At 43.3% G+C, this 23,729-nt stretch overlaps 1 protein-coding gene across 3 annotated transcripts in view; it reads left to right on the top strand.

Annotated features, from left to right (window-relative positions):
- The window catches only part of SPIRE1 (spire type actin nucleation factor 1), a 121,769-nt gene that overhangs the window by 74,558 nt on the left and 23,482 nt on the right, over positions 1–23,729 (top strand). For 2 of the 3 annotated variants that reach the window (XM_056854718.1, XM_056854716.1), the window contains 5 exons: positions 3,846–3,923; positions 4,978–5,142; positions 7,692–7,778; positions 11,484–11,613; positions 22,298–22,467. In XM_056854718.1, coding sequence (XP_056710696.1) covers positions 3,846–3,923; positions 4,978–5,142; positions 7,692–7,778; positions 11,484–11,613; positions 22,298–22,467 — 630 coding nt within the window. Of the gene's footprint in view, positions 1–3,845; positions 3,924–4,977; positions 5,143–7,691; positions 7,779–11,483; positions 11,614–15,965; positions 16,008–22,297; positions 22,468–23,729 lie in introns of all 3 variants that reach the window. The other variant, XM_056854717.1, reaches the window with a different exon arrangement.

Below are 23,729 nucleotides of genomic sequence, written 5' to 3'. Positions count from 1 at the left end.
ACTGGATCAAGAGAGAGCTTTTTTTAGTGATCATGACCTAACATTAATGAAGAATGGGAGATCCAGTGATATCACTCTAGAGAGTGAGAAGGGATAAGAGGAGAATTGGAAGCATGAACAGTTCTATGCAAAACCTTTCATTATCTGTGTTATCCCATCCTGATCCCTTCCTGTGCTATTTCTTTCCCTGCCATCATCACCTTAATTGCAGGTAACCGTTTGTCTCCACACTGCTTCCTATCTGATAAACATATTGTAAACACGTGTGGTGGTATACCAGAAACTATGGGTGCTTTCACACACACTGAATGATGCGCTTTTAATCCACTTTCAGTGTGCTTTGCCACTGGGTTTTACTGTGTGAGATGGCCAAATCCACTTGCAAACGATCACTAAAATGCATTGAAAGTGGATTGAAAGGGCATTATTTAGCATCTGTGAAAGTGCCCCATAAGTACCTTGCCTTCCTGTAACCCTTGGCATCCTCCTGTGACTTCTGAAAAGCTGCTGCAGAGGACTATCATGGGTAATATACCAGGTAGAGAGAATTGAGCGAAATCGCACATATACACACTTGCACAACTGGAGAGCTTGCTCTTCCAAACTGCCTCTGCCAGCATAAGGGACTGAGCGCAATTGTGTGTCTTCACTTTAGTTCAGATCGGTTCAGATGATACTTTGTTGGTGAGGTTTGCCCAACCCTCCACATTGGCTTTTCAGGGGTCATGGTGGTGGGAGAAGAGAAAGCTTGAGAACATCTGCTTGCAGTATCCCACCCATGACGCAGGTGCTATGAGTCTCCTTTGTACTTGTTAGAGTAAGTACCGGTAATTGCAATTGCACCAGCATCTCTCATCCTGCACTCCGCCCATTTCTCCTCCCTTCTAACTACGTTATCCATCCATCCATAACCTTATTTATTGGCATGATTGCAAAAACATCTAATACAACTACGTTATCAGAAGTAAATGGTACTGAGAGGGGCTTGGGATGAAACACATGCCATGTGCCCACCTTCTGACACTCTCTCACAACCAGTTAACAGACTTTAGTTGGATAGAAGCCACTTCTTCATGGTGCCATCCCACGTGAGTGTAATAGATGTGTCAATATCAGAAACTTGTTGGCCTTTCCCACCCAGTGGTTCCTGTATTTACACACATACCCGAGCAGTGTTTGATCACACAATGTGAAAGCATCTCCCGTGCTGCCAAGTGTGTGCAAATGAGGTCTCAGTCTTTGTTTCTTGATGGTCTGAATGAAGACATGCTGAAGAAGAAGAGTACTGCTGTCTGTTGTCTCAATCTCTCTGTGGAAGGATAACAGCAAGGCCTGAGGAGGAGTAACTAGTAACAAACTGGAAGGGGCTGGGATATAGTAATCCATAGCACAATTCCCCTAACCTTGAGTTTCAGATTTCAGCCATGAACCAAACAACTTACTCTGCATGTAGAAGGAAGCTTTTTCAAGAGAAGCAGATACGTTCTTCATGCAGAGAGAACCTTTCATATGCATAAACCATTTTGCATATTTGAATATTCCCCTGTGCATCTCATGTTATGCATATACTGCTGTAATGGCTTGCACATCCAGATATGGAACAGCATAAGCAATTCAGGGCTTTGTGCATGTGGTGTCCCAGATACATAAATGTATGATTTAAGGTTAAAATTGGAAGCACGGTAATTTGTCAAAAAATGTCTCCAGAAATAGACAGGACAAGCTACTGGACATTGTAGCAAATTATGGCTTGGGCAGAAATAGCACTATTTACTCTGCTTCCTGGCATGTTTAAAATGTTTAGATTTATTTTCTTCAATTTGTGAGTGGGGTTTTCCCCCCTGTTGTACTGGCAAGCAGCTTACATAACCTCCCATCTGGCAGCTGAATAAAGCAGTACTTTTTCCTATAAGGAAGTAGTATTGGAGAAGTTAAACCCTATTGACTGCTTAAATAACAGAACAAAAAATAAAACATTCATATTTGTTTTCCATACATTCCTAACGTGATATGAGCCCATGATCTTCAGTTCTACATACGGTAAATTTGAAACAAGTCTTGAGAATTTCCATGGAAATCATTCTATGGCTGTGAGATTTTTGCCAGGACTGCTCCTGAAGTTCATGAATGTATGGAGCAGAAAACCTTTTGTAAGTTTCTGTAGATGTCAGAAGATAATACAGTCCCCCTTGTATTCCCCCCTTTCACAATTCAGTTTATGAATGCACTCAGACACATTCTACTGATTAAATTTTAATTAGAAATTCTTCCCATAAGGAAGTCTGCTTACAATACATGAAAATATCCATTTAAATTAGCATTTGGCCATTGAAGATATTGTTTTACTGTTCTGTTTTAAAATTTAGCCCTTCACATTTTACAGGCTTTTAAAAAATTGCATAAATTTGGGGTTGATAGATGTTAAAAATAACCGGCCTATCCAATAGATGGGTAATAGTTTTTCATTATGTAAATAGAAACATTTAAGTTTTTAGGAATTATATTGGACTAGGACCTGGGAAACCCAGGTTCAAATCCCCACTCACGCCATAGAAGCTTGCTGGGTGACCTTGGGCCAGTTACATACCCTGGCTGGTAACTGGATGGGAGATCTCTAAAGAGGCAGGCAATGGCAAATCTCCTCCAAACGTCTCTTGCCTTGAAAACCCTATGGGGTTGCTATAAGTCAGCTATGACTTAACGGCAAAAAACAAACAAACATCAATTGAAGTGGTTTAGTACGTACATATTTTAATTGGCCAAGATGTGAAGGATGCATTTTAAAAGACACCCTAATGCAATACACAAATGATCATTTACTTAAATACTGAATTAGAGCTATTGGAATTTAGAAGAGGCAATGTTTCATTATATTATAATTCATTTATGAGCCAGAACCAGAGGTAGTTATGTTACTGGAATGTGTGCAACAGCCTCATACAAAGACGTCAGCGAGTGGAACCCCCAATGCATGAACCAAAGTTAGTCCAGCGGAGTAATCCTTGCACAAAGGATTACTTTTCCATGCAGATCTCCCTTGCCAGTTTGAAGCACATATCAAGTGTGTGTGTTTTAAAATGATTTAATAAACTTTTAGGCATTTATAGGTTGTTGTTATCATCATTCATTTATTTTATTTATTTTATTTTTTCAAATTTATAGCCTGCCCTCAATTTCCAGCCAAGCTGGGCTCAGTACAGATAATACTTTCTGAAATCACATAAAAACCATAAAACATCAAAGTTAAAAGATCATACTAAATAATCAGAAGATGGCATTTAAACAAACCAGTCGCCACCATGGAACTGGATTACAGCAGATCACCCCGACAGATAACAAGAAGTGGGGGGGAGGATGAGGAGGCCAGCAACGATGAATAATTCGCGGCTGCCCTCAGTTGTAGGCCTGGTGGAATAGTTCTGTTTTACAGGCTCTGTGGAACTCCATAAGGTCCCACAGGGCCCCGATGTCACTGGGAAGACTATTCCGCCAGGCTGGGGGCAGGGCCAAAAAAGTCCTGGCCCTAGTGGAAAACAACCACACATTCTTCGGACCGGGGACCCCCAGTAAACTGCTGTTCAAAGAGCACAAAGCTCTCTGAGGGGCGTACCAGGAGAGGCGGTGCCACAGGTACAATGGTCCCGTGTAAGGCTATTCATGTTTTATCTTCAATTTTGCAGCGTATGTTGTTTGTAAATTTTATTATAGCTCTCTCAAGTAATAACTATCAGAAGAAATCTGTAACAGTTAAAGTACTATTAAATATTTATTTTCTTTCCTCACACACTTATGGCACTATAACTTGATTATTTAAATAAATTTGTCCATTTTCTTTTAATTGGTAGAATTTGAAGAAGATTCAGGAAATGGATAAAGAAGGGAGTGATGAATCAGATCTGGATGAGTTAAAAAATGCTGATTGGGTAAGATTTTCCTGAGCGATTATTGTGGCAAAAAATATGTAAATATGCTATTTTATTGTGATGATGATTATATGTTAATTCTGTTTGGTATGCATGTGTGTGTTTGCCTGACAAAGGGAGGGAGCTCCATATTTATTTTGCAAACCTTATCATGAAATGTACTAGACTTTTAAAAAGTGAACTTTGACAAAAGCTGCATTTTAAAAATGAATTCTAGTGGAACATACCTAAAAGGTGCTTCCATGCACATGTAGGGACTGTACTGAGGGCCAAACTGCATGTTACTGCATCCACGGGATTGAGTAGGGTTGCCAGCTCCGGGTTGGGAAATACCTGGAGATTTTGGGGGTGGAGCCTGAGGAGGGCGAGGTTTGGAGAGGGAAGGGACTTCAATGCCATAGAGTCCAATTGCCTAAGCGACCATTTTCTCCAATGGAACTGATCTCTGTTGCCTGGAGGTCAGTTGTAATAGGGGGAGATCTCCAGCCACCACGTGGAGGCTGGCAACCCTAGGATCGACCCATGGCTGCCAACTCCATTTTACAGAAGAATTTGACAATTTAAAAAAAATGCTGATTGGGCCCATTGCACAGAGGGGCCAAGGGATCGTCCTCCCACACACCTTTTCAAGTACTGAAACAGGCTGTTCAATACTTGAAAAGTTGTGGTGGGGGCGGATAAAGACCTCATGGCATTTTTTCAATGGTCAAATTCTTCTGTAAAATGGCATTGGTGGCCACAGGTCAAACCCATGGCTGCTGTACTACGTGGTTCAGCTCGGATTCTCCCTTCTAACTTCAGTCCCTGGGTCTGCAGAACATCCCTGGACAGGAGCAGTTGTTCAGGAGGTACAAGGTGCTATGGTGGGAAGGGTAGCTCAAGTGGAATAGCTCCAGTGTGTGAGCAGAAAGAAATGTGTGTCTTTGAATTCCAGCCTCTGATTCTTGAGACTTTTATAGTTTTATAGTCATCCTTTGATAGGTTGGCTAGGCTGTCTGAATAGGCCTACATTGCCATAATAAAAATCTGAAAATATTTCTTTTTGATTCTTCAGGCCCGATTTTGGGTTCAGGTGATGCGAGATTTGCGCTACGGTGTGAAACTGAAGAAAGTTCAAGAACGTCAGTTCAACCCTCTTCCAATAGAATATCAGCTCACACCGTATGAGATGCTGATGGATGATATTCGATCGAAACGCTATACTTTAAGGAAGGTTATGGTAAGTCGTAAGCCTGCAAAATAAAAAGAGAAGACCACTGAGTATTTCAGTAAAAGTTAAATTTATTATTTCTTACATACCAAAGGAAGCTATTAAAATAGGTCTGGGATCCAAAGGTTTCTTCAGATGAGCCTAGGACAAGGGTCCCAGGCCTTTTTGAACCTGCGGGGACATTTGGAATTTTGACACAATATGTGGGTGCTGCAACAAAATGGCTGCCACAGGAACCAACCACAAAATGATTGCCACAGCTTAACTTCAGCTTCAGACCTTTGATTTTGTATCTGTCTTGTGGGTCAGACTTGCTGTCTGTCCATTCATGCTCTTGGATAAGAGTGGACTTTGAATGCTGGAGAACTTCAGCTAGAAATTGAAGCCAGTGCTATTATTGTGTAGTTAGTCTGTTTGATTTAGCTTTCTTATTTTAATCCTTACTGTCACTGTTTTTTAGAAATATTCTTGCACAATTTTAATCACTTTAATTATAATCTTCTGGTGTTTTGTCTTCAGGAGGCTTCAATCTAATTCCAGTACCTAGGCCTATGTGGACAAACCTACCAAGTTAATAATTTCTTGTGAAACTCACCCTGCAAGTGGTCTACCTTGCAGGGGTGTCTTTCTTGACTTTAATCCCAGGAAGGTTGGAAACTTGCCCCTTGGCTTCTGGCTGTTTAGTAGACAAAGAGGCTGGTGGCAGCTTCTAAGACTGAGGTGTAAAGACTTACACCCCAGGGTTTTATAATATTGTGTGTTGCTTGCTCACCCAGGGAATCCCTTGGACTAGAGCAGTGATGGCGAACCTTCCAGAGACCGAGTGCCCAAATTGCAACCCAAAACCCACTCATCCACCGCCAAGTGCCAACACGGCAATTCAACCTGAACACTGAGGCTTCAGCCCAGCTCCAGGCTTGGCATGCCCTCCGCATGGCAAGCAGACGTTCCGCCCAACACCCTGGAGAGTCAGGGGAGGGGCCATGGCTCACCTGCTACCCAAGATCCTTTAACTACAGCGGCTGGGGACTGATCCTGGATCCTCTGCAGAGGCTCTGGATCCAAGCAGAGGCTCTTCCCCTGAGCCACAGCCCCTCCTCATGAGGCTGCCTTATCCTGAACCAACCCATTGGTGCATCAGTACTCTCCACCCAGATGGGCAGCGGCTCTCCAGGGTCTCAGGCAGAGAATGACTGCCCCCCAGAAGCGTGTCCCGGGCGGGCCGCCAAGCCCAGCCCAAACCAGGACTCCCCTGCGTCCCGGCACCCACCCACCCACCCGCAGGGCCGCCCGCTGCCGGGGAGCAGGAAGACCCACCACTGCCCCAACCCCCAGCCTGCCCAGAGCCCCCGGGAGACGCGACAGCGTGCAGGGGAGCCGGGCAGGGCGGGCACGTAACCGCCGGCTGCCTGTAGCACCTGTCCCGCCGCAGCCCAGCTGGTTGGCGGTCGACCGGCCCCGCCCCCAACTGCTCCAAGGCCCCAGGGAGATGCAGAAGCATCGGGGAGGGGCCCGCCGCCCCACTCCCACCGCAACCCAGCTGGGGGGTGGCAGGGAGAGGAGGCGGTGCCTGCCCCGTGACTGGGATGGCGTGGGCCGTCTTCCCGACGGGCGGGGCAATCGCAAGGGCCAGGGGCTAGGCAAGGCAAGCGGCCGATGGTGCGGCCCCCGGGGCAACAACCCCGCCCTCACTCCAGCCCAGGCGACAGGCCCGCCACTCCCCGTGCCGCTGCAGGGCGAGTGGGGGGGCGGCCTGGGGCCTGGCATGCTCCTTGGCCCGCTGGCGGCACCTCCACCGCGCCCGGCCCGGCCTCCAGAGGGAGGAGTCGGAGAGGGCGCCCCCTCTGAAGGGAGCGCAGTACGGCCGCCACGCAGAAAGGCTCTGGCTGCCGCAAGCAGAGGAGTGCCCCGCCTGCCCCGTCCACGGCACCGCCAGTGCTGCTCCCGGGGGCCCCGGCACCGCTGCCCCTCGCCGCCCAGCCCCGCGGCCCCCGACGGCAGCGCCGCCCCAACTGGCGGCCCTGCCCGAGCACAACCCGAGCTACCCCTGGGCCTGGCCGTGTGTGGGCCCCGCACCCAGCCTGGCCCCGGAGGCGCCGGTGGGGAACAGCAGCAGAGTGGGGGTGGGTGGGGCAGAGCTGGAGAGGCAAGCGGCGCCGACAAACAGATGAGCTGCGGCTGACCCTTCGCCTTCCGCCCCGCCAGCGCTCGTCCGATGCCCAGCTGGCCGGCGGGCCGCTCAGAAGCTGGCAGCGCGTGTCTCCGCCTCCCCTCGCCTCCCCCTCGCTCGTCCTCCTGTCTCCTGGCCGTTTGTGGGGAGGTCCCTCACTATGCTCCTCTCTCGTGCCGGCCGCAGCTCAGCTGAGAGAGGGAGAGAGCTGCGTGCCGGCAGAGAGGGCTACGCGTGCCGGAAATGGCACGTGTGCCATATGTTCGCCAACACGGGACTAGAGGTTCTTGACATTCATGACTGTTTTAAATATGCATTACCCAGCTTGTACTGCCAGGTGGTGCAGATGTTGAGTCAAAACATTAATTAATTTTTTTCTTTTTTTCAGGTCAATGGAGATATACCTCCACGATTAAAAAAGAGTGCCCATGAAATAATATTGGACTTCATCCGATCTCGACCTCCATTAAATCCAGTACGTAATCCAATATGTTCTTTATCGAATATGTGTGTTTATGTGAAGTTGCTGTCAAGTTGCAGCCGACCGGTGGCAACCCTGTAGGGTTTTCAGTGCAAGAGGCTGTCAGAGGCAGTTTGCCATTGCCTTCCTCTATACAACTTTTTATATATTTTGTGTTAGGCACTTTTAAAATGAAGCTTCTCCCACCTGAAGAGCATTTTAGAACACGTGAAAACACAAACATTTTCTTCCTAACCAACCCACTGCTACCCTTAGTGCATTTTGGCACTAAGAATTATTGTTAAAGAATTATTGTTAAAGTGAAGCCCTCTGATTTGTTTTCATTTTAAAAAAATAAATTTTATTAAAGAGAAAAGAATTATAACATACATACTATCCATTCATCCAAGTTTATTGAACCTTCCAAAGAATGTCGAATATTAGCAACATACTAGCCGCATATCAGTTAATTACTCTCATAAGAAAAAATAACTGCTATTATTAAGAGCCAATGTTCTTAACTGCTTTTTACTATTCAGTATAATATATCATTGCTTACTTGTATTAAAAACTTGACCTAGCATACATAATTGATCAAATTATACATTGCTAATTTCAGTTTCAAGATTTGTGTTCATTTTGTTTCTGTAATTTTTCCTTGTCAACATCCATTGTGTTGCTTCTTCATTTAGTACATTTTTCTTTCCCCAGGTGCCATGCTTTTACACCCTTTGGGTGGCCAGTTCTTGCCCAGGCAGCCTCTCCCTTATTTCCTCATACTCACATTGAGCAGTGCAGCTCTGCCCAAATGCGCTCCCCTCCTCTCCCTCATGCTCGCAATAAGCACTACCTTTGTTCTAGACTCTGAGAAAACTTCTTGTTGAGTTGATGGATCATCCTGACAAACCTGTCGGCTGTCTTTTATTCCCTGTCTGCTGTACGTCTACACAACCACACATATACCCTTCTCACTGCTTTAATCATGGTCCGTTTTTATTTGCACTCATGTACCTAGGGATCCAGGAAAAGAGAAGCTCTAAGTCACTGTTTACTATTTAATCCTGCTTCCAATCTTGGTTTTCTGTGCCCTGTTTATTCCTTTCTGACAAAATGGAAAAGAGAGTTTAATTTCTAAATGGGGCTTACAAAAATTACAACCAAATAAGAGGCTCTCTTAGGTTTGATGTCTGAGGAATAAAAAACAAGAGATTGGGTTCTGTTGCAGCTACCTTAAATCTGATCTAATTCAGAATCAGTGAGTTTTTTTGTACCATACTGCTTATACTGTCCATCTTTAATTTTTAATATTCCAAATCAGATTATGTGAAACTAAGTTTATTGAAATTTATTATTTTAAGTGGATTTTTTCCCCTTTTGCATTATTGTACACTTTAAATTTGCTTTCTGATTCCTGCATTGGTTTTGATACAATAAGCAGATCCAATTAAAAAGTTACAGATAGGGCTGAATTTAGGTTGGGATATGTAAGCATTAGCATCTGTAGTGAGTAAGAAATCCAAAGTCCTTGTTAAGGCCGGGGGGTGGGGTTAGTATTAAATTTATTGGTAAATCCTAATCTGCAATTTAGTGTTGAATTCCCCTTTGAAATTCTTTTGTAGAGGAATGATGAGTTTTCATTTAACGGTAGAATACCCTGTTGTGTTTTTACAGAGTTTGTGCATCTGCTGGTTTCTAAATATTATGATATTTCTGATGTCAGATTCGTGCCCATTTATAATTTTGTGTTTGTGCAATGTAGAGAATGGAAAGGCATTCTCTGTATATAATATCATATATTACACTGGTGAGTAAGTGAATGAATCTAAGATTGCATAGCGGATGTTATTAAGTCCTGTGGCTTGTTATTTGAGTTAGGGCTGTTGGGAAATTTTTTTTGGTAAAATTCGGATTCGGCAAAATTTGGCCCGTTTTTATTCGGGAAATGCCAAAGTCCGAACTCCCCCGCTTTGGGTCCGTGCAATTCGGCATGAGATCTGGAGTTCGGGGAAAAATTCGGCCGAATAAAGCCATTAAAAACACAATGGCGCCTTTACGCGGCTCCGGGGTGGCATTTTTGGGGGTAGAGGTCCCAAACTTTCAGCATAGCTTGAGGGGACCTTTCTTGCAAGAACCCCCAAGTTTTGTAAAGATTGGGTCGGGGAGCTGAGATTTGGGCCCCGAAAGGGGTCCCCCCTCCTTAATGTGCATCTCTGACAATGGGGTTTTGCAATTAGCAGAGCTTGCTGCCCATGCCCAAAGCTCCCAGCCCCGACAAACAGCTGAGCTGCGGGGAGCAAGGGCGGGGCAGGTGCGAAGAAGTTTGCAAACCATGCAAAGCAACACATTTGCAGTCATGCAAACCATGCAAAGCAACACACATTTGCAACCATACAAACCATGCAAAGCAACATGTTTGCAACCATGCAAACCATGTAAAGCAACACGTTTGCGACCAGGCAAATGCATTCTTTAAGTCACAATTTGAAAACCAGTTTTGAGCAAGCATCAAAATAGACCTAACCGATCTTATGAATGAGGGAAAACCTGAGGACACACAACTGAAGCCCCCCCCCCTCAAACCAGGGAGAGAGAGACTGGGGGAACCTCCCCCTGCAGAACAGGCGAAAGCCCCCTTTGGCTTCCCCCCCACCCACAGAAACTGCTCCCTCCCCCCACACACACAGACTCTGCTTCCCCCCCCACACACACACACACAGGAGAAAAATTATAGAGAAAAGCCCCAAAATGGGTCTTACTGTGGATGTCTTCTGTTCCATCAGGGGGCACACCCCCCCGCAGAACAGGTGAAAGCCCCCTTTGGCTTCCCCCCCACCCACAGAAACTGCTCCCTCCCCACACACACACAGACTCTGCTTCCCCCACACACACACACGAGAAAAATTATAGGGAAAAGCCCCAAAATGGGTCTTACTGTGGATGTCTTCTGTTCCATCAGGGGGCACCCCCCCCCGCAGAACAGGCGAAAGCCCCCTTTGGCTTCCCCACCCACCCACAGAAACTGTTCCCTCCCCACACACACACAGACTGCTTCCCCCCCCCACACACACACAGGAGAAAAATTATAGAGAAAAGCCCCAAAATGGGTCTTACTGTGGATGTCTTCTGTTCCATCTTCTTCGCACCTGCCCCGCCCTTGCTCCCCGCAGCTCAGCTGTTTGTCGGGGCTGAGAGCTTTGGGCGTGGGCGGCAAGCTCTGCTAATTGCAACCCCCCATTGTCAGAGATGCACATTAAGGGTGGGGAAGAAGACCCAGCTTGGCCACCGATTGGCCGCAGGAGAATGCTGCTTTCCAACTGACGGTTATGCTGCTGCGCCGAACCCAGAATTTGCTGAATTTATTCGCCGAACACCCGGAACTCGCTGAATTTGGCTCCCCGTTTTCCTGCCTTTTTTGAGTTCGGTTCCATCCGAACTAAAAACACAGAATCAGGGGAAATTCGGCTTTTTTTCCGGTTCGGGACGAACCGAATCAACAGCCCTAATTTGAGTGTACTTGAGGACAACTAAGAGTAAAAAGAAATGTATAGAAATCATGATGGCTAAAATCAGCAACTGAGAAGATTGTTTTCATGATTTAGCTAAAATACATAGTAATCCGCATGTTTCATTTATTGCACCATGATAATTTATTTCTGAAAATCTCTTTTGTGACATACCTATTATGCTTCCTTTTTCAACTTTTGTATTAATATTCTCAAGGCTTCAGCAAGAAAACTGAAACCAACCCCACCACGACCGCGTAGCCTCCATGAAAGAATACTGGAAGAAATCAAATCTGAAAGAAAGCTGAGACCAGTCTCTCCTGATGAGATCAGGCGTAGCAGACTAGGTTAGTATTTTTCTTTTGATGGCGCAGTCCTGGGTAGTACTGTACTGATAAAGTTATTCTTCATTGATAAAAAATGAGCAAGGTGATTGTATTCCCACTTTTTACTCTTGATTTTTTTGTTGACCTATAAACTTGTGTGCAGATTGTAGATTCAGTGTGGAAATTTATTTTTGCTTCATATTTTGGTTTTCTCCAGAAAATTAGTGAATGTGTGCTTCTGTTTCCTTTTAATGTTTGCATTATTTGAAATTCAAAGGTGATAATGTTACATCTGGGCCTTGTATAGCAAGCTGGGGAAGATACTGTTCCCTGCACTATAATAAAAATCGAAGACAGGCCTATGCTGCTGCACTCAAGGAGGGGACAATGTTAATCTTCCAAACAACTAAATAAAATAAAAGCAAAGATTCAGAAAATGATGGTGCATTGTTGCAAGGCTTCCTTGTTGATATCTGATGCTTTTAAAAATGTTTAGTTCAGTGTTCTCAAGACAAGCGGCATGAGTGTTCAAGTTCTAAAGCATTAAAACTTTTATTTAAAAAAATAACAAAACCACACAGCCATGAAGAGTGGAGCTGTACACCATTATTCATGTCGCAGGTAGCAACTAATAGGTGCCTGTGATTCACAGCCATATGAGCCTCGGTAATCACATTAGAATAGGTATTCTAACCTAGCTGGAATTTACCCAGACATGATGTACGTAAAAAGGTAAAGGTAGTCCCCTGTGCAAGCACCAGGTCATTACTGACCCATGGGGTCACATCCCGACATTTAATAGGCAGACTATATTTACTGGATGGTTTGCCATTGCCTTACCCAGTCATCTACACTTTACCCCCAGCAAGCTGAGTACTCATTTTACCGACCTCGGAAGGATGGGAGGCTGAGTCAACCTTGAGCTGGCTACCTGAAACCGACTTCTGTCGGGATCAAACTCAGGTTGTGAGCAGAGCTTTTGACTGCAGTACTGCAGTTTACCACTCTGTACCACAGGGCTCTTAAAACATGATGTATCACAGTTTAATTGGTGGGATGTTGGCTATACGAACAACAGAAGTACAACTTCAAAGAAATCCTCTGCTATATCACCATAAACCTTTTCAAAAAATATTCCTGGGCAACTTAAAGACAAGAAAAGTATTGTGACAGGCTGGAGCCTGCTTCTGAGTCGTGTGACTTGATGTAATGAGTTCTGCTTCTGTGACTCATCTTGAATATGTGTGGAGCGTAATGTGTGGATCACCTGCTTCAAATTTTTGCTTGCTCAGAGATCATTGTTATCCAGAAGGTATAGAAACTAGTCACATGTTTGCCTAAACGTGTACTGGCAGCTTTCCTCTTCTGGAAGTTCCTTACTTTGCATAGTGAATTGGTCTTCCTACTAGAAAAGTCTGCTTCTGATAGCTTTACACCTACAGGTAAAATTTTAATAGCTTTTGTATTTTCTTGTGGAATGATACCTGAATCTTTCTGAAGTGTCAGGGTTCACAGTTCTGTTTGCCAAAGTTTCCTATAACAAGGGGAAACATTAAAAAAAATCTTTTGGTGAGGTTACCAGACATTCTCCTTTAAATTATACGTCTCAACGATGAGGCGTTAGAAAAGAACACCGCATAAGGTATTTTAAAATACAGTTTGCAGTAATAAACCTAGGAAGATGTCTGGAAAAAGCAAAACAAGGATTAATGTTTTGAAATGTACAGAAAGACCATTCTATTTCTTACGAATAAGTAGGCTTCCCTTCCCTCCCTTGAAGGACGTGATAGGTTTGCCCCAGGCTTGTTTTAAAACCATAAGAAGAGATCTGGAAGATATGGACAGAATTTTCAGTGGAAAAGTGCAGCAGTTAAACTCTCACGTTCAGCAGATACAGACTGACCTGGTTTACAGACAGATACAGTTGCATTACTTTGGCAAACTCACATTGCTGCTGTGACTACTACTAAACAGTTACTAAAATGCCAATGGTTTGGTGGCATACCAAACAAAGAAGTGGCATTATCCCTATCCAGATGCATTAAATTAGACGACCACCCAAATTGACATGAGTAAAATTAATAATTTTTGTTACAGTAAACATGAGCAGGAGCTATAAATAGTTTTGAAATGCATTCTTAATGGGACAAGTCAAACTTAGTTGCCGACAGTACAGAAAAGTGATTTTTTAATAAAACAACAGAACGGGTGGTTTTTTTTTAATTAATAAGATGAAAAAATGAGTGCTTTGAAGTTCTGGGTTTACTAATAATGCAGCTATTACTTATTTAGATTGAGAGCATCCGTTCTTGATAAGTAGATTTTATTAATTTAAATATTTTATTTCTTTTGGATTATGGCTTCATTTGCAGTGGTTAAAATTAGGCGTGTACTCTGATCTTGCAATGTTTATTTGCAAGAAACCCATTGAGTTGAACACATGAAGCCGCCTTATGCCGAATCAGACACTTGGTCTATCGAGGTCAGTATTGTCTACTCAGACTGGCAGCAGCTCTCCAGGGTCTCAGGCAGAGGCCTTTCACATCACCTACTTGCCTGGTCCCTTTAACTGGAGATTCCAGGGATTGAACCTGGGACCTTCTGCATGCCGAGCAGAGGCTCTTCCACGAAGCCACAGCTCCTCCCAACATGAAGCTTACTCCCAAGTTGAATGAAGCTCTCTCCCAAGTAAATATGAATAGGATCGCAGCCTTATCTATTGAAATTCTATGCACTGAACCCAGAGAGATCTTACTTGGGCATAATCATAAATAGGACTGGGTTCCCATCAAAATGCTTGCTAGGTCTGCATTCAGGTGACACTCTAACCCTACTTTGTGAATGAACCCAGCTTGTTGCCCTGCTCACGCACACGTTTCCTCCTGTTGTCCTCTGACCTGTCTCAGGTGCCTCATAAGAATATTCATAATGTGTTTTAAACTGGGATTCCTTCACTGGGCTTGGGGTGGCTCACAACCATCAGTGCTACAATTCAGTTATAAAACAATATATCAGCATCATAAATTATCATTAAAACTCTAATAAAACCCCCAGTTTATACATTCAGTGTCTTAGGTGCCAATCAGCACATTAATAATCCTTCAGTCAGGAGACGAGGTGGGTGAGCAAGGTGGAACAAGATTGTAACACATAAAAACAGGAGCAGGGAGGCCAGTATTGATGGAAAGCATAGCTGTCCTCAGCCGTAGGCTTGGTGGAAGATCTCCGTCTGGCAGGCCCTGCGGAATTGAACTAAGTCCCACAGGGTCCAGGTCTCATTGGACAGATTTCCACCAGGCCAGGGCCAGAGCTGAAGAATTTCTGGCCCTGATCAAGGACAGTGAGACACTTCTCGGGCCAGAGATGAACGTAATGTTCCCTGACGGGTGTATCTGGAAAGGTGGTCCATAGATATAATGGTCCTAGACCGATTAGGCTTTTTAAAATTGAATGAATGTCTCAGGTCACTGAAGTATCTGTGAAATGTGGTGCAGTACTTTGTTTCTCCACTTCTATCCTGCTTTTGTATGTACTTTTGTTACAGTAGTAGAAGGTCTTTGGCTCCATGTTTGTTTTCTTAAAAATTGTTTTTTTACGTGTGATCCTAAGCACAGTCAGAACATCTTCAAACATGACAAATTTCTACCCTCAATATAATTTCAAATATCAAATAGAAATGTATGCTATCAAAAACGATGCATGCAATTTCCTACATAGAAGTAATATAGGAAATTTGTCATGTGCTAAGTAATACTTACTTGAATCGATAATGATTTGCGATCGGTTTAGTAAGTATTTATCCCGTGCACAGGCTGAAGGAAAGCCCTTTCTGCACACAGCCTCACCAAGTCAGAGTAACGTTGAAAAGATTCTTGCCTCATGAATAGCCCCAATATGCGTATGATTTGCATGATTACACTTCCACATATGGGAACAAGCCACTCCTCAAAGTAGATCATGTACACACTGGATGTTGTGCATGTTCTAAGGATATCTATTAATTAATTAAAACATTTATACCCCACATTTCCTTGTGGTGTAAGGAGTGGTATAAATGTAGCATTGTCCTAAGAAAGGGGTTGCATTGCCTGCCTGGAGGGTGAGGAATGGCTACACCAGCCCTGACTTCATAGTAGATGTGTTTAGGATCTAGGTGCTAGTATATTTGCTACCTCCAGAGAAGCTGTTTCTGTGTTTACACTTACACCTTTACAGCAGTAAAGAAAAAGTGTTGGATGCATTTCAAATTTATTTTTTGCCTGTATAATAGAATGTGTAACACCTTATTAAATTAATCTTCTGTTTCCTTTATGTTTCTTTAACAAGTGAACTGAATTGTTTTATTGTTTTTGTGTGTGTTCTTTTTTCCTCAGCAATCCGGCCTCTTAGCATGTCTTACAGTTTTGACTTGTCAGGTAAAAAGTGCTACTGCACCTGACGTGGTTATTGTGGTTACTGTAAAATGTGTTCCATTCCATTTGTCTGTTTAACTTTCATGTAAGAAACCTGAATTGTCATCCAAATCCTGGTCTGCAAAATTTAAGATTAATTTAAATTTCTGCAACTTATAGACACACAGAACAGCATTTGGGAATACCTTTTTAGTTTTGTTTATTTGTAAGCTTTATACCCTACCATTCTGCCCTTCTCAGGATCACAATGCGATTAAAAGATTAAAAATATACATAATAAAAAAAATCAAATAAGAAAACGTTAAATTAAAAAAAAAACAGCGTTCAAACAATTGAAACAAGTTAAAATAGGCATACTTTAAAAAGGGCAGGAAGGAGGGATCACCGAGGGAGTGCCAGATGAAACAAAGAAGTCTTTACCCTGGTGAAAGATGGCAGCAGAAGGGGACAGGTGAGTCTCTCTGGGAAGAGAGAGTTTTGGAATCATGACCGAGAAGGCCCTCTCTTGGGTTGCCACCCACCTCATCTCAGAAGGCAGGGGCACCTGAAGCAGGGCCTCTGACGATGACCATAACAGTTAAGCAGGTTCTTAAGTGATTAGGCAATCCTTCAGGTATGTTAGTCCCAAACCATATAGGGCTTTAAAGGTCAACACCAGCACATTGAATTGTACCCAGAACAGACTGGGAGACAGAGTTGATGGGCCAAGACTGGAGTGATATGATCTCTACAGCCCACCCCAGTCAGTGTCCCGGCTGCAGCACTCTGAATCAATTGAAGTTTCTGAACACTTTTCGAGGGCTGCCACACATAGTAACCTAGATGTAACCAGGGCATGCACCACAGTGGCCAGATCTTTTCTGCCTGGGAATGCTGCGGCTGGCTAAATAGTCAAAGCTGGTAAAAAGCATTCCTAGCCACAACTACCACCTGCTTATCCAGCAGTTAGCCTGGATCAAAGAGCACACTCAAACTACAGACCTGTTTCTTCAAGGTGAGTACAACTCCTTTCAGGACAGGTGACACCTTAAATCCCAGGCCAGGCGCCAGCAGAAATGCCGCCCGTGCCAGTGTAAGTGCCCATTATCACGGGATAAATGGGCATTTACGCCGGCCTGGGGTCACGTTGGCTTCTAAGCCGATTCATGCCACCCCTTAGGAATGCGCCCTTAAACTTTGCTTTCATTTGGAAATGAGAGTTGTGGATTCTAAAAAAGAGTTTAAAGAAGAAAGATGGCATGGCATTTGTATTTAGGGAATTTGTTTAGGGTTAGAAGACCACAAGAGAGAACAGGTGAAATGGTGAAGAAAAGCGAGAGATGCTTAAAAAGGTAAAGGTGTGCAAGCACCAGGTCATTACTGACCCATGGGGTGATGTCACATCACGACATTTACTAGGCAGACTATATTTACAGGGTGGTTTGCCATTGCCTTCCCCAGTCGTCTACGCTTTACCACAACAGAAACTGAAGATGGGGAAGTGAATCTTTCCATCCCACATGATCATAACAAGGGCAGAATTGCGAGTTAACTCTTTAAGGTTCAAATACAGGTACCCCTCTCCCTTACCAATGTGGCCCAGATCTGAAATTGATTTTTAAAGGCTACAGAGCCATGATATCTAGTCCGACCCCAAATCTTTATATGAAGACTTGTATTACTGATTTAGGTCATATGAGGCATTTAGGCCAGTGCTAGTCCACTTCGTTTCAGCTACATAGTCAGTACATTACTAACCAGGAACTGGTGTAGAGGGTAGAGTGTTGGAGGATTTGTCATTATGACTTGGCACACCAGTATAGTTTAGAATGTGTGGTCCAAGTGTTTGAGGCCCTCTGTTGGTAGAGTGAGTTCTGCTGTTCATGTCAGGCCAACAAATGCAAGGCCAAACTAACCTCCAATGGTATCAAAGTCTCCCAACCGAATCATTTTGGATAACTTAAATGTTCATGCTGAGGATGGTTTTTTCAGAGCTGGCTTAATATTCAAATGTTACCATAGGCCTCTTCCAATTCATATCATGGGAAACAATTTAAACACTGATAGAAGCATTGGAAGATGGATATAACTGTGCCTGCAGAAGATAATAATTCACCTATGATAATGGTAACATTTGGTCATTTGTCACTGCTTTCAGATCAGCAGAAGACATCATGTCAAAGTGATACTGTTATCATGGTTAGTGATTATCCTATGAAAGCCTGCATCCCTGCATTCCTATGCCTCTCAGTTTTGTTGGCCAGTTAGTATGTTCTAAAACTGGAAATGTCCCATAATTTAGTTTAAGAACTGTTAATGGCTTTTTTAAATCTGAGAAACATAAGATTGACATGCGGGATATGCACAGTGGCATTAGGTGTCCACTCCTTCTGACTTCGTCATTACAGCTCCCTCTGATTTTCAGAGAAACTAAGATTGTTAAAGAAAGATCAGACACAGCTGTCATGCAGGTGATGCTGAACTTGCATCAGAACCAATTGCAGTGCAGAGCATTTGAAATAAAATGCAACAGCAAAGTATTGTCAACAATATTCAACATGGTGGGACCAGTGAGTAGTCTACTGGTGAACCCAGGACATCTATACTCACAGACCGAATCACCATTTGCCTGCTGTATCAAGTTTGCTTACAGACAAATAGGGAGATTGTCCTCTGCCAGCTGCAGTAATCGGTGCATCTGTAGAGAGAGGCAGGGTGCTTTCTAAGTTTCTAATCTATGGTCATTCAGTCTCTGCTAAAAATGACCATATTTAGATATTTGTGTTTTACACATTAAATGCAGCGAGGTATGAAGCCTGTCTTCAACCTTCTCTTTTTAGGGAAGATTATCAAATATTTCATTTTCAGAAAAGGTTGTCAAGTGAATGGTTGCTGGACAGCTTGAGTCATATCTAGAGAACATCACGTTGGTGAAGGTCAGCTTGGTGTAGTGGTTAGAGTGTCAGACTGGGATCTGGGAGACCCATGTTTGAATTCTCACTCTGCCATGGATTTGGGCCAATTCCACACTCTCAGCCTAACTTACCTCACAGGGTTGTAGCGAGGATAAAATGGAAGAATTGTGGCATCTCACAGGATTCCATTTCGCCCATTCCCTCACAGGATTCCATTTTGCCCATATATAATATGGTTTTCAGTATTACATATACGACTTCTTTTATTTTCATCCTCCTCATCATGCACTTCTTTAGTGTCTGGCCACCCTAGGAAACTGGGTACAAGTTATATGATTGAGACTATAGCCAGGCATGACTGACATACTGTTGGCTACTAGGCCTTGTAATTTATGCAGGATGTTAGGTGGTACTTAGAAAAGATAAACTTACAAGCTTACCTCCTTAGAATGCTTGCAGTTTAGTAATTCTTGCTTCTGGTGCAATTCACAACACTGTTTTTGATCTATAACTTGCAGTATATTCCTGTACTCTTCTAAGGCCATTGACTTTAATGTATTTAGAAGGGTATAATACTGCTTAGAATAGTACAGTTTCAGGAAGTATTTCTTATGCTTCTTTTCAATATTTAGATCATAAGAAGCATACACACAAAAATTAAACAATGGGTTGGATAAGCACAAAATTTCTGCTTGCACTAGAGTTCTTGTGCAAGTAGAAATGTGAGAAAAAGACGATGGTAGCTACTTGTGCTAAATCAAACATTATATCCTCACTTGCATTTTTTGCTTGCACAAGATGTTGTGCAACCAATTTCTGGACTCTATAACATGTAGGAAGAAAAGCACAAATATCTTGTGCAAATGGAACTGTGCTAAGTCCATTTATGTTCCTGCTTAAGTATCACTGGATCCAAGCCAATGTATTGAACTTTTTTTAAAAAAAGTCCAACATGTGCGTTTATGACTTTTTCTTCAGAAATGCTTGCGTGGGTACAACAAATACCGGTATTTGAAGCCAAACAGAATTGAAACATATATCCTAACTACTGTCTGCTTTATATTCACATTTTTGTTATATCTCTGAAGAAGGATGTAGCTTGAAATGTGTACACACTGGATTGCATTTGTGGACTTATTTTCCCCTTTTTTGTTTGTACCAATAGGGTACCAAGTAGTAATACTGGCAAACTTTGATCAGGAGAGTTCAAAAATCTAAGTTGCCCTGCTTGAAAAGCACATACAGTCTTCTTTGTTTCTGGGTTCAGTTCAAAATTATTCTCAACATTCAGCCTGCTGCTGAAACCTAGCCAGTAGCAGTCCCACAGGCATTACCTTCTCATGGGGGTGGGGTCAGCCACAGAAGATGGCTCTTTAAACAGAGGATCGTCGACTGTACTAGTATGTTTAACCTACTGCTGTTGAATTTTTATTTTCTTCTTCTTGTTGTTGTTAGCTAAACTTAAAATAAAGAGTTATATTTAAAAACAACAACAGAGGATCAGCCCCAGCTGACTTTAGGACATCAAGAAAACTACTACCAGCATGGTGTAGTGGTTAAGAGAGGTGGTTTGGAATGGTGGAGTCTGATCTGGAGAACCGGGTTTGATTCCCCACTCCTCCACATGAGTGGCGGAGACTAATCTGGTGAACTGGATTTGTTTCCCCATTCCTACACACGAAGCCAGCTGGGTGACCTTGAGCTAGTCACGGAACTGTTAGAGCTCTCTCAGGCCCACCTACCTCACAGGGTGTCTGTTGTGGGGAGGGGAAGCGAAGGTGATTGTAAGCTGGTTTGATTCTCCCTTAAGTGGTAGAGAAAGTCGGCATATAAAAACCAATTCCTCCTTCTTCTACTATTCTCATCAACCACAGCAGGAAATCATTCTGGGGAGCACAGGAAAACAAATATGCTGGAAAGGTGGACCCTAGTCAGTGTTTCTCCTCTATTTAAAAAGTTATCCTCCACAGCTAATTACTCTCTCACCCACGCCCTGGAAAGGTAAGGTTTGTTGCTTGGAAAAGAAAGGAAGTGGTAGAGGATGGATATCTATGTATGCGCGTATGCACATGTTTTGTGAGCATCTCCCACTGAACACTTGCAAAAACTCAAACAGTTTTGAATTGAACTTGGGGATGTTCTCCCATCTCTAGTTTTGTCAGTATCAGAAGCTTACTAAAATAAGCATTCTTGATGGCTGCCCCACCCACCACTGTGGCGCTCCTTCTGAAAAAACCAAGGCAAACTATTTTTAGTTTTTTTAAAATAGAATTAATGAGAGAATATTAATTCAGACACTTCTTATTTGCTGTTTTTTTTAATCACCTAGGAAACGCAAAGTAACTGTTTTTGCTGTGTTGTGTTGATACATTATAAAATGTATGTGTATGAAAATGATTAGACATTGTAATTAAAATTATTCATATAATCAGAGACTTTAAAAAAGCTCCCCAAACAAGTAAATTCTACTTTCTGAAAGACAAGTAGAGCTTTGGTGGATCTTGCTAGGCTGGCAGTTTTGGAATAATAATTCTCACAGCTTGAGAAACCCATTTCATTTTCTAGTAGATCTTATTTCACAAGTAGAAAGTAAATAGAATAAGGCCTCAAGCAGAGATGTGAGTGAAAGTGCTCCTTAAACATTTTATTGGTTTTAATAAACTAACAGCTCATTCCTCAGCCAAAAGGACGAAAGTCCTTCGGAGGCCAGGAAGGAGCTGCATCGGCAAACAGGCCCACTGCACCAGCGCCCTGGCCACTTATGCTGCCCAGGATGCCACGGATGCTGGCGGGGGGGGGGACTCCATTCTCCTGGTGCTGCCATGGCAGCATTGCCCAGGGACACTGGCACAGCCTTGCGCCGGCTTCCAGACGGTACACTTCTGTGTGCTGGCGTCCAGACAGTGTACTTCTGTGCACCATCCTCCTGGGGGTGTTCCCGCACCAGGGCAGAGGAGGACTCACCTTTAGGCTGCCTTCTAAGCCCTTTCAGGCCAGAAATGCCCCTTTGCCGTTACATGGAGATATGCCACCTTTTTTAGGTGGCGTATCTCCTTTGGAGGCAGCACAGCTGCGCTTCCACCAGCGCAGCCCTCCCCCTCAGGAATGGGCTGTTAGTGTTGTAATCTGCTAGAAATGTGAATAGATAATATGGATTAGGTTTTTTTTAATGATTCAGTTGTGTAAGTTACACTCCCACCCATTTCTCAGATTCGCTAATGCTTTTCTGTCATATCACATCTGTACTATCTGTCAGTGTCTGTAATTTCTTTTTTAAAAGCTTTAAAAAAAGGAATGGACCTTTGTTATTAATTGTTTTGTGAGTAAAGTATAAGCGGAGCATCCACGCTCTCTTTTAACATGCCATCACAAGCATTTCTGGTTGTTGTTTCTTTTTAGATGCATCCACACCAGAGACATCCAGAAAAGTGTCAGAAGGTTATGTACTGAATGGTAGTTTGGCACCTGAAGCAAATGTGAATGGCATTGGCATGGCTCAGTTGACAGTGCAACGGAAGAGACTACTGAAAGCTCCCACTTTGGCTGAACTAGACAGCTCAGATTCAGAGGTGAGATATCAGGCAGTGCCAGCCTGTGTTTAGGATATATGGTTTTTCCACCCTATGCATAATTTTATATGCTTCTATCATCTCTCTCCTTCCACCCTGCCAAGTCTTCTTTTCTCCAAACTGAAAAGCCCTGGACTGTTTAGTCTTTCTTCATTTGAAAGGTGTTCTAACCAGTGAGGAGACAGTTTAATTTTCCAGGACATACTGTTGCAAATCTAAAGGTTTCTGTTCTACAAAAAACTTCGAAGGGAGAATCCAATGTGAAAATGCTGAATTGGGATTAATTAAGAGAATGAATAAAACCTCTCCCCCAAGCTTGGACAGACAGTTGGTTGTTCTAACCCCTTAATCATTTTGGTTGCCCTCTTATGTGTGTTTTTTCAGCTCTATAATATCTTCTTCTTGTTTTGGCCCTTACTTGGATGGCCCAGGCTAGCCCGATCTCGTCAGATCTCAGAAGCTAAGTAAGGTCGGCCCTGGTCAAAATTTGGATGGGAGACCAGCAAGGAAGGCCAGGGTTGCTATGCAGAGGCAGGCAATGGGAAATCACCTCTGAAAGTCTCTTGCCTTGAAAAGCCTATGGAGTCATCGTAAATTGGCTGCGACTTGATGGCACTTTCCATTGCCAATATAGTTTTTTGGTATATGGCAACAAGAACAGTACTGGTATTCTGACGTATACAAAGGCTTTATAGTACTGGCCTTTTTATTTCCATTCCCTTTCTCAATAATCCCTAGCATGAAGTTTGACTTTCACTGCTACACACTAAATTGATGTTTTGATAGCAACCATTTTTTAACCATCAAGTCACAGCAGACTTATGGCGACCCCGTAGGGTTTTCATGGCAAGCAATGATCACATATGGTTTTGCCATTGCCTGCCTCCACATCACGACCCTGGTATGCCTCGGAGGTTGCCCATCCAAATACTAACCAGGGCCATCCCTGCTTAGCTTCTGAGATCTGACAAGATCAGGCCAGCCTGTGGCTGTCCAGGTCAGGAGAACAAGCAACTAGAACCCCAAAATTTTTCCATCTCAGTCATTGCTAATTCAGATTCTATTAGCATATATTTAAAGTTAAGACTTTTTTTTTTTTTGCTCCAGTGTGATCGCCCTGCACTTGCCTATATAGAACTTCATTTGGTGTTTTGTTCCCTACACACCAAATATGGAGTAACCCTCTTGGAGCTCTTCATAATCCACCTTGGTTTTCAATGTTCAGAATAATTTGGTATCATCTGCAAATTTGGCCATTACAC

The sequence above is a fragment of the Euleptes europaea genome, chromosome 8 (genome assembly GCF_029931775.1).
Source record: "Euleptes europaea isolate rEulEur1 chromosome 8, rEulEur1.hap1, whole genome shotgun sequence".
Lineage (NCBI taxonomy): Eukaryota > Metazoa > Chordata > Lepidosauria > Squamata > Sphaerodactylidae > Euleptes > Euleptes europaea.
The sequence above is the reverse complement of the archived record's forward strand: the minus strand, read 5'-3'. Positions and strand labels throughout refer to the sequence as shown.